The sequence below is a fragment of the Protomyctophum parallelum genome (assembly GCF_964188405.1).
Source record: "Protomyctophum parallelum genome assembly, chromosome: 3".
NCBI lineage: Eukaryota > Metazoa > Chordata > Actinopteri > Myctophiformes > Myctophidae > Protomyctophum > Protomyctophum parallelum.
This window is the reverse complement of record NC_139698.1, coordinates 1865353-1876717: the sequence shown is the minus strand read 5'-3', so window position 1 is coordinate 1876717 and position 11365 is coordinate 1865353. Positions and strand designations below refer to the sequence as shown.

At 43.8% G+C, this 11365-nt stretch overlaps 1 protein-coding gene across 1 annotated transcript in view; it reads right to left on the bottom strand.

Moving 5' to 3' along the window:
- Positions 1 to 10171: 10171 nt before the first annotated feature.
- The window catches only part of nmt2 (N-myristoyltransferase 2), a gene marked incomplete at its 5' end in the record, with an annotated part of 23176 nt that continues 21982 nt past the window's right edge, over positions 10172 to 11365 (bottom strand). Inside the window, one exon of the mRNA XM_083761613.1 lies at positions 10172 to 10218. Coding sequence (XP_083617739.1) covers positions 10198 to 10218 — 21 coding nt within the window. The 3' untranslated portion in view covers positions 10172 to 10197. The remainder of the gene's footprint in view (positions 10219 to 11365) is intronic.

The window sequence follows — 11365 nt, the reverse complement described above, 5'->3', positions numbered from 1 at the left end:
TAGGGAAGTGATTTTGTTTTCAAGGTGAACCCCTGGTCACGATTTAAAAAGAAATGCTTTAAAGTGAGTTTATTCAATCAAATATCCATGCTGGTATAACTGACACTGTTTGTGCTGAAACACTTTGACTCCTTCAGGCTCGTGTAAATGATGATGCTGTTAACTGCTTTTTTTTTGTTTTTCATTTTTTTCTCTTCAGCTTAATTTCCACAGCCTGCCAATGGAATAAAAATACTGTTATTCAATTAGAGAAAAGGCTGCACGTCATTTCAAAACGACGTTAATTTGAGGTTTTTTCAAAGCCCCAGATATCTCAACGTAAAAAAAAAAAAAATCCCCCTCAAAGGCAAACTCAACATCAAAAGCTTGTGCAAGTTGCAGTTGAAAACCAACATGCATCCACGATCGAGGCACCCAGCTCACTCAACCAAAAAAGTGTAAGAAATTAATACAAATAAAAACATGCCATATTTTATGAATGCCATTTGTTAACTTTACTAATTATATTACATAGAATGTTATTGGAGGCATTTTGGACCATAATGTAAATAAGCTCTTTGAGATATTTAGTGTTTTCGGTAATGATTCACCCATTATTAAATCTGATCCTCGCCCTGTTGATCATGACTGGCAACACGTCTGCAAGTAAGACCACATTCACCGATGCCAGTGGCCGATATTTAGCACTTTCCTGAATCTATGATTAAATTTGTGCTCTTTAAAAGGCCTGAAATACTAATACATTTTAAATGTTTACAATGATTAATTTCCCCGGCATTACAGAAACAAACAAATTCATGCATTCGTCTTTTGCCCAAATCCTTTTGACTATACTTGTATATGTACACATGTTTATGCAGATTAATTGACTCAAAGAAGTAGACATATTTTACAGTTTTTAATTGGGTTCTCTTGGACACAGGTGAAGTTCAGGACAGACAGGACAGAGACAGGACAGAGACAGGACAGGACAGGACAGGACGAGACAGGACAGAGACAGGACAGGAGAGACAGGACAGGAGAGACAGGACAGTCAGGGGACCCAGCGAGCTGAATGAATGTCTTGGCTGTTGAGAGACGCGAGCATGGTTCTGTCTCCGGGTTGAGTACAGAGTGACGTAGAGGGTGCGCTGTGATTGGCCAGTCGCTGTGATTGACAGCCTATACCTAAACCTAACCCTAACCTTAACCTCAGGAAAACTATACCTAAACCTAACCTTAACCTCAGTAAAACTATGTCTAAACCTAACCTTAACCTCAGTAAAACTATGTCTAAACCTAACCTTAACCTCAGTAAAACTATGTCTAAACCTAACCTTAACCTCAGTAAAACTATGTCTAAACCTAACCTTAACCTCAGTAAAACTATGTCTAAACCTAACCTTAACCTCAGTAAAACTATGTCTAAACCTAACCTTAACCTCAGTAAAACTATGTCTAAACCTAACCTTAACCTCAGTAAAACTATGTCTAAACCTAACCTTAACCTCAGTAAAACTATACCTAAACCTAACCTTAACCTCAGTAAAACTATACCTAAACCTAACCTCAGTAAAACTACCTAAACCTAACCTCAGTAAAACTATGTCTAAACCTAACCTTAACCTCAGTAAAACTATGTCTAAACCTAACCTTAACCTCAGTAAAACTATGTCTAAACCTAACCTTAACCTCAGTAAAACTATGTCTAAACCTAACCTTAACCTCAGTAAAACTATACCTAAACCTAACCTCAGTAAAACTACCTAAACCTAACCTCAGTAAAACTATGCCTAAACCTAACCTCAGTAAAACTATACCTAAACCTAACCTCAGTAAAACTATACCTAAACCTAACCTCAGTAAAACTATACCTAAACCTAACCTCAGTAAACTATACCTAAACCTAACCTCAGTAAAACTATACCTAAACCTAACCTCAGTAAAACTCTATACCTAAACCTAACCTCAGTAAAACTATACCTAAACCTAACCTCAGTAAACTATACCTAAACCTAACCTCAGTAAAACTATACCTAACCCTAACCTCAGTAAACTATACCTAAACCTAACCTCAGTAAAACTATACCTAAACCTAACCTCAGTAAAACATACCTAAACCTAACCCAGTAAAACTATACCTAAACCTAACCTCAGTAAACTATACCTAAACCTAACCTCAGTAAAACTATACCTAAACCTAACCTCAGTAAACTATAGGCCTACCTAAACCTAACCTCAGTAAAACTATACCTAAACCTAACCTCAGTAAACTATACCTACACCTAACCTCAGTAAACTATACCTAAACCTAACCATAACCTTAACCTCAGTAAACTATACCTAAACCTAACCCTAACCTCAGTAAAACTATACCTAAAACTAACGCAGTGGCTGGAGGGCATTTCCAAGAACCCTTAGACGAAACCATGCTAGCTTGAGAGAGACTCGCGGCGGCCATTTTAACAAGACCTCTCCAAAGAGAGTTCATTGCACCCATTGATCACTACCAGTGTAGTGATTCCACTGATCACCAGTGGCTCCGTTTCCTGTTCACAAGTATGTTTCCTACAACAGCCCTATTAAGAGATGTGAATGAAGGACCTTTAATACAGAAGAATGCTAAATGTAACCGTTAGGAGGCAGCGTTGACCTTTGGATAGAGGGTATGCGTGTGACAGGAGGAACGCCACATGAGTGGCAAAACACTACTTTCTGGCCTTGACAGCCCATACATTCGAATAAAATGGTAAATGGTGCATTTATATAGCGCCTTTATCCAAGGCGCTTTACAGAGATTGTGCATTACATTCACCCATTCACACACACATTCATACACCGATGGCAGCGGAAACCATGCAAGGCACCAACTAGCACATCAGGAGCAATTAGGCGTTCAGTGTCTTGCTCAAGGACACTTCGACAGTAACTCTGGGGGAGCCCGGGTTCGAACTGGCAACCTTACGGTTACCATCCAGGCACTCTACCCCTGAGCCACCGCCGCCGAAATGTCCTATTTGATTGCATTAAATGACTTTAAACAATGTTAAATTAACTTTGCCATTCACCTTATACATGTGCATGCCCTCTATACCTTGTCCAACATAAAGCCATGAACTCAAGATACAGCTGAGATTGATGTGCGTTTAACCCATTTTGGTGTTAGCATAATGTTATGCTTTAGCTATTGAAAAATAGCAGATCTACAAGCTCATTGGCGCGCTATGAGCTTGTAGGTCTGCTATTTTTGAAAAATCGAAGGACGACTGACGTAGAAACATAGCTTTTTCTGGAGAGGGAAGTCTGGAGCACTCTGGTGGAGCTGTTGCCCCCGCGACCTGACTACGGATAAGCGGTTGAAGATGGATGTATGGATGAATACTTTGTTTCCTTTCCACCAATGATGATTTTACTACTTTCATCTACTCATGAAATAAATCACATTTTGTTATGAACGTTTTATTTATTTGTTTCCTTTAAACCAGTGGTTTAATTTAAACCTTTTTTTCATGTCCATTATTTATTCTGCATTATAGAGCCACAGACCACCATGTGATGACCTTTAACCTCTCAGACCCATTGAATGACCTTTAACCTCTCAGACCCATTTGAGCCACGGAACCACCATTTGATGACATTTAGCCTCTCAGACCCATTTGAGCCACGGAACCATTTGATGACATTTAGCCTCTCAGACCCATCTGAGCCACGGACCACCATCTGATGACATTTAGCCTCTCAGACCCATTTGAGCCACGGACCACCATCTGATGACATTTAGCCTCTCTGACCCATCTGAGCCACGGAACCACCATTTGATGACATTTAGCCTCTCAGACCCATCTGAGCCACGGACCACCATCTGATGACATTTAGCCTCTCAGACCCATCTGAGCCACGGACCACCATCTGATGACATTTAGCCTCTCAGACCCATCTGAGCCACGGAACCACCATCTGATGACATTTAGCCTCTCAGACCCATCTGAGCCACGGACCACCATCTGATGACATTTAGCCTCTCAGACCCATCTGAGCCACGGAACCACCATCTGATGACATTTAGCCTCTCAGACCCATCTGAGCCACGGAACCACCATTTGATGACATTTAGCCTCTCAGACCCATCTGAGCCACGGAACCACCATTTGATGACATTTAGCCTCTCAGACCCATCTGAGCCACGGAACCACCATTTGATGACATTTAGCCATTAGGAGAGATAACAGGGAAAAAGCTATTATTTTACATTCTCTAATTGTGTAGACTTTCTTGTAAATTATGGGTCCCTTATGGGTCCATTTGGTTTCATTTTACGCTCTCAAGAGTTAAATATCTAACGTAATACGTTTGGTTACCAACTCTCCATCATTTGCATGGGGACCACCTGGAACCCCCTCAAGGACCACTGGTGGTCCCCGGACCACCTGGAACCCCCTCAAGGACCATTGGTGGTCCCCGGACCACCTGGAACCCCCTCAAGGACCACTGGTGGTCCTCGGACCACCTGGAACCCCCTCAAGGACCACTGGTGGTCCCCGGACCACCTGGAACCCCCTCAAGGACCACTGGTGGTCCCCGGACCACCTGGAACCCCCTCAAGGACCACTGGTGGTCCTCGGACCACCTGGAACCCCCTCAAGGACCACTGGTGGTCCCCGGACCACCTGGAACCCCCTCAAGGACCACTGGTGGTCCCCGGACCGCCTGGAACCCCCTCAAGGACCACTGGTTGAGAACCGCTGCTAGTTTAACCCTCTAAGACCCAGCGTTGCTTTTTAGCAACAATTTTATATTAATTAATTACTAATCTTTTTTTTTTTTTTTTTTGTTCTTTTTTTCACCTAAACGTCATCAGTGATGTTCATTGCAATGCCATTTAAAAAATAGCAGACCTACAAGCTCGTAGCGCGCCACTCTCTGCTATTTTTGAAAAATCGAAGAACATTTTTAGAATCTGATCTCAGGTCAGAATGGGTTAATCAGACCAGTGTGTGTCGAGTGGAAACCTTGTATGAATCTGATCTCAGGTCAGAATGGGTTAAAAGACCTCCAAACCTGGCGTCTTTATTTGGGGGCATATCATTATTTATAGCAAGACTTTTTTTTTGAAATGTGTGGATATTTTTCCTAATAGCCGATTCACAAACGGCGATTTTCAGGAAAACAATTAAATTAAATAAATAAAAGTGAAAAAAAAAAACATTGTTACAAATAAAAATGGCAGATGTTGTATATAATACTGACTGTAGGGATGTTTTAGTCCAGATGTTGTAGAATACATTGAAATGACACATATAGTCTCTAGTCCCCGATTGTAATACAACCCCATATTTCCATTGTCTTATATTCAGTACAATCGGGTCATTGAATTGGAAAATGTTCAAAGAGAAATAGTGAAAAGGAAAAGCCACAATGACAGCAAACCATGTCGTATACATAATAAGACAAACAGACAATTCTAAATGTCAGAACTGTTCAGGGAATTAATTAAAAAAACAAGTTCGCTGCACGACACAACAACAAAATAATACCTTTTTTTGTTTGTTTTCTGAGCACCCAAAAAACCTTATTTTTTAACATTGGGTAGATTTTCTGTGGTCTGGGGGTTTCCCTGTGGACTGTGAGGTAAGATTCTACAAATATGACAATTTGCCAGCAGACGTCACTGTTGAGGCCGGTTTGTCTGTTTTCACCCTCAAGGACCACTGGTTGAAAACCACCACAGATGAAAGTGATTGCAGATCAGACAAAATGCCTTAAAGAAATGCTTCCAATGTGGTTGTCGTGTTCCTCTAATTCAACACAGGACGTTTGTTGAGTTCTTGTTAAATGCTATAAAGCAGTGGTTCCCAAAGTGGGGTCTGGGGACCCCTAGGGGTCCTTGAGGGTGTTCCGGGGGGGTCCCCAGCTAAATGATGATTAAGGAACCAATTGGACCCTTATGGGTCTGTAACTCTGAGACTGTACAAATGGAACACTGTCCGAGTTAAATTAACATTGATTTTACAATATAAATTGGGGGTCCCAGAGATAGAAATGCCATTAAATGGAGGGTCCGTAGACTAATGCATGTCAAACTGGGGGAAGTCTTTATGATAAATGATGATGAAATTAAACAGGTTGAGAGTCACTGCTAGAGCCGTACAAATCTTCTCTTATGGGGATGATGTCCCTGGCATAATTATGTTTTCAAATTTGGGTCGGCGGGATAATTGGTGTCAATTTGGGGGTCCTTGACATGAAAAAGGTTCAGTAACCACTGGGCTAAGCTCTGTCTCGCCAAAGCCCTTCGGCTTCTCTGTTGGACAGACGGCCGGTCAGATGCTGTTCCTATATCGTGCTATAATAATACTTGAATGTTGTTGTTTTTTTGCCGTTCGTATCTAAATGGAATAAAAGGATTTTGCATTTATTACAAACAACACAATGGGTCAGATCCGTTCAAATACACTAACAGCAGTATAAAATGTAGCTACAACACACCGTCAACTGTACTGTACCTGTACTCCTGTACTGTACAACGTACTGTACCTGTACTCCTGTACTGTACAACACACCGTCTCCCTGATGAACATAAAAGTGCACGTAGTAGCAAACCAAGCTCAGCTAATAAAGCAAGTCGTCGACCAATGAGTTTTTCTGTATTTGTTTTGTAGAATTTCATCAAAATGATTGGGTGTAGAGACCTAGGTGTTAAGTATATATATATATATATATATATATATATATATATATATATATATATATATATATAGCACAGAGCCATAGAGTAAGACAGCGTTAGGACATTGAGAAAACAGCGCTCCATCGCTGTTCATGCAGCCTGGATGGAGAGAGACAAGCTGGAGTTTGAAATACATTGTTTTCAACGAGGGGCGGTGCAAATATCAGCAATTTTACGTCATGTGTGGAACATGACAACTGTTTTAAAGTATTGTACAGTGACAACTAAAGTCTCTGTAATGTTTATGTTGTATAAAATGATCTAAACTAAAAGGATCTAAAGATCATTAAAGCTGGGCTGTGTCCAGTGCATTCTGCCAACGGACTGAAGCCAATAGAAGTCTATGTAGGAGAGCCTCCATTGGACTGAAGCCAATAGAAGTCTATGTAGGAGAGCCTCCATTGGACTGAAGCCAGTATAAGTCTATGTAGGAGAGCCTCCATTGGACTGAAGCCAATAGAAGTCTATGTAGGAAAGCCTCCATTGGACTGAAGCCAATAGAAGTCTATGTAGGATAGCCTCCATTGGACTGAAGCCAATAAAAGTCTATGTAGGAAAGCCTCCATTGGACTGAAGCCAATAGAAGACTATGTAGGAGAGCCTCCATTGGACTGAAGCCAATAGAAGTCTATGTAGGAGAGCCTCCATTGGACTGAAGCCAATATAAGTCTATGTAGGAGAGCCTCCATTGGACTGAAGCCAATAGAAGTCTATGTAGGAAAGCCTCCATTGGACTGAAGCCAATAGAAGTCTATGTAGGATAGCCTCCATTGGACTGAAGCCAATAAAAGTCTATGTAGGAAAGCCTCCATTGGACTGAAGCCAATAGAAGACTATGTAGGAGAGCCTCCATTGGACTGAAGCCAATAGAAGACTATGTAGGAGAGCCTCCATTGGACTGAAGCCAATAGCAGTCTATGTAGGAGAGCCTCCATTGGACTGAAGCCAATAGAAGTCCATGTAGGAGAGCCTCCATTTGACTGAAGCCAATAGAAGACTATGTAGGAGAGCCTCCATTGGACTGAAGCCAATAGAAGTCTATGTAGGAGAGCCTCCGTTGGATTGGAGCCAATAAAAGTCTATGTAGGAGAGCCTCCATTGGACTGAAGCCAATAGAAGTCTATGTAGGAGAGCCTCCATTGGACTGAAGCCAATAGAAGTCTATGTAGGAGAGCCTCCGTTGGACTGAAGCCAATAGAAGACTATGTAGGAAAGCCTCCATTGGACTGAAGCCAATAGAAGTCTATGTAGGAGAGCCTCCATTGGACTGAAGCCAATAGAAGTCTATGTAGGAAAGCCTCCATTGGACTGGAACCCCATGAAGTGAACAGAGTTGTCGTAACTCTGTGTTACTCTATGGCTCTGCTTTAGCACATGAAGATCTCTCCTTTGGATTCGCTGGACCGCAGTGCAACGTGCACGTTTTGGACCGCAGTGCAACGTGCACGTTTTGGGCATTTTAGGCAAACTATACCCCGCTTTTAAGGACTGTCTCTTTTTTTCTTTTTCTTTTTTTTTTTTGCTCGATAAAAAAAACAAAAACATAAACAACTCAAAATAAAATAAATTGTGAAATAAATTGTGCTTCACGGATGAGACGTTCATCAAAAAGGTCCCTCAAATCAACGCTTCATAGAAACTTAAAGTCTACGACGTCGTCTACACTACTGCCCCCCCCCCCCCCCCTTCAAGGGGAGTGTCCCCCCCCCCCTCAAGGGGAGTGTCCTCTGGACTGGAACCCCCCCCCTCTGGAAACCCCCCCCCCCAAAAAAAAGAAACACACTACAGGAATAAATATGATCTCGCATTGAAATGTACAGTATAACTACATTATATAGACTTCTTTTTTTTTTTAAACAAAACATGTCAAATCAATGCACCAGTTGGACCAGTCTTTCCTTGGACATACAGTCCGTCTCGTGTGCATGTGTGGAGCGTGTGTGTGTGTGTGTGTGTGTGTGTGTGTGTGTAAAATAACACAAATGTGCAACTGTATGGCTTGTAAGTTTGTGCGTGTGCGTCTAGTCTCTAGTGTATATGCGTGGCTGCGCATCATGGCGTGCACCGAAATAGCTGATCTACAAGCTTGTGGATGTAGAATGAAGGTACTGTTGGTGCTTACGGTGGCTCAGCGGTAGAGTGCCTGGATGGTAACCGGAAGGTTGCCAGTTCGAACCCTGTGGGCTCCCCCAGAGTTACTGTCGAAGTGTCCTTGAGCAAGACACTGAACCCCTAATTGCTCCCGATGTTCTGGTTGGTGCCTTGCATGGTTTCCGCTGCCATCGGTGTGTGAATGTGTGTGTGAATGGGTGAATGTAATGCACAATCTATGTAAAGGTGTGTGAATGTGTGTGTGAATGGGTGAATGTAATGCACAATCTCTGTAAAGGTGTGTGAATGTGTGTGTGAATGGGTGAATGTAATGCACAATCTATGTAAAGGTGTGTGAATGTGTGTGTGAATGGGTGAATGTAATGCACAATCTCTGTAAAGCGCCTTGGATAAAGGCGCTATATAAATGCACCATTTACCATTTACACATGAATGTATGCATGTATGTATGGTAAGCACCAACAGTAGCTTCATTCTTAGGAGTGGCTAGCACCCCAAAAATATAAAAAATAAAGTCTAACTGGAATGGAAAGATATCAGTTATGTAACCCGAACTTTGAATGTTTTACATACACTTGTAGATGCGTAAACCATGGTGTGTGTGTGTGTGTGTGTGTGTGTGTGTGCATGTGTGTGTGTGTGTGCGTGTGTGTGTGTGCGTGTGTGTGTGTGCGTGTGTGTGTGTGTGTGTGCATGTGTGTGTGTGTGTGTGTGCGTGTGTGTGTGTGCGTGTGTGTGTGTGTGTGTGCATGTGTGCATGTGTGTGTGTGTGTGTGTGTGCGTGCGTGTGTGTGTGTGTGTGTGTGCATGTGTGTGTGTGTGCGTGTGTGTGTGTGTGTGTGTGTGTGTGTGTGTGTGCGTGCGTGTGTGTGCGTGCGTGTGTGTGTGTGTGTGTGCGTGTGTGTGTGTGTGTGTGCATGTGTGTGTGTGTGTGCGTGTGTGTGTGTGTGTGTGTGTGTGTGTGTGTGCATGTGTGTGTGTGTGTGTGTGCGTGCGTGTCAGGAGCACGGTGCATGCTCTCAGGCATAGCATGAGTTCACATTCAGGATGTTGTAGAATAGGTGGGCGGGGCTCCCAGGGGTAACAGGAAGCAGATGGAGCAAGGTGAGTGGGAGGGGCCTCTGGGGGCGTGGCGGGGGGTGGGGTCACCGGGGGGGCGGCCCTCCCACTCACCTGCCTCTGGGGGCGGGGCGGGGGGTGGGGTCACCGGGGGGGGGGGGGGGGCCCTCCCACTCACCTGCCTCTGGGGGCGGGGCGGGGCGGGGCGGGGCGTGGCGTGGCGTGGCGGGGGGAGGGGTTTCTTGACAACAGGTGTCATTGTCTAGCATCGCTCCGCCTGTGTGTGTGTGTGTGTCCATGACAGCGCAACCTCCTATTGGCTACTGCAGCACCAGACCCACCTGAGAGAGAACGCGCACGCACACACGCACGCACACGCACACACACGCACACACACACATCCGTTATGATTAGGATTACGAGTATTAAAAGTTAGGGGGTGTAACGATATAGTAACTGTATCGGAATATCAAGTATATGGATGTGTAAATAGCAAATATATCATATATCGTTTCGTTTGACTAATTGGAAATAATCGATTTTTATCAATACTAAGTACTTGTGTGCGCGACTGTGCGTTGTATTTAGCAATTTTAAAAAACTTTAAAAAACCTGCACTATCCACACATTTCACACGTATTTAAGGTATTTGCTAAATAGTTACTGTATCGATTTTAAATCATTCAATCGTATCGTATCCAATATGGTCCATGTATGGATACGATACGGACATTTCACCCACCTTGTCAGAGTCTATGGGGGGACATTTCACCCACCTTGTCAGAGTCTATGGGGGGACATTTCACCCACCTTGTCAGAGTCTATGGGGGGACATTTCACCCACCTTATCAGAGTCCATGGGGGGGGGGACATTTCACCCACCTTGTCAGAGTCCATGGGGGGACATTTCACCCACCTTGTCAGAGTCTATGGGGGGGCCATTTCACCCACCTTGTCAGAGTCTATGGGGGGACATTTCACCCACCTTGTCAGAGTCTATGGGGGGACATTTCACCCACCTTGTCAGAGTCTATGGGGGGGGACATTTCACCCACCTTGTCAGAGTCTATGGGGGGACATTTCACCCACCTTGTCAGAGTCTATGGGGGGACATTTCACCCACCTTATCAGAGTCCATGGGGGGGGGACATTTCACCCACCTTGTCAGAGTCCATGGGGGGACATTTCACCCACCTTGTCAGAGTCTATGGGGGGACATTTCACCCACCTTGTCAGAGTCTATGGGGGGACATTTCACCCACCTTGTCAGAGTCTATGGGGGGACATTTCACCCACCTTGTCAGAGTCTATGGGGGGACATTTCACCCACCTTGTCAGAGTCCATGGGGGGACATTTCACCCACCTTGTCAGAGTCCATGGGGGGACATTTCACCCACCTTGTCATGGGGGGACATTTCACCCACCTTGTCAGAGTCCATGGGGGGACATTTCACCCACCTTGTCAGAGTCTATGGGGGGACATTTCA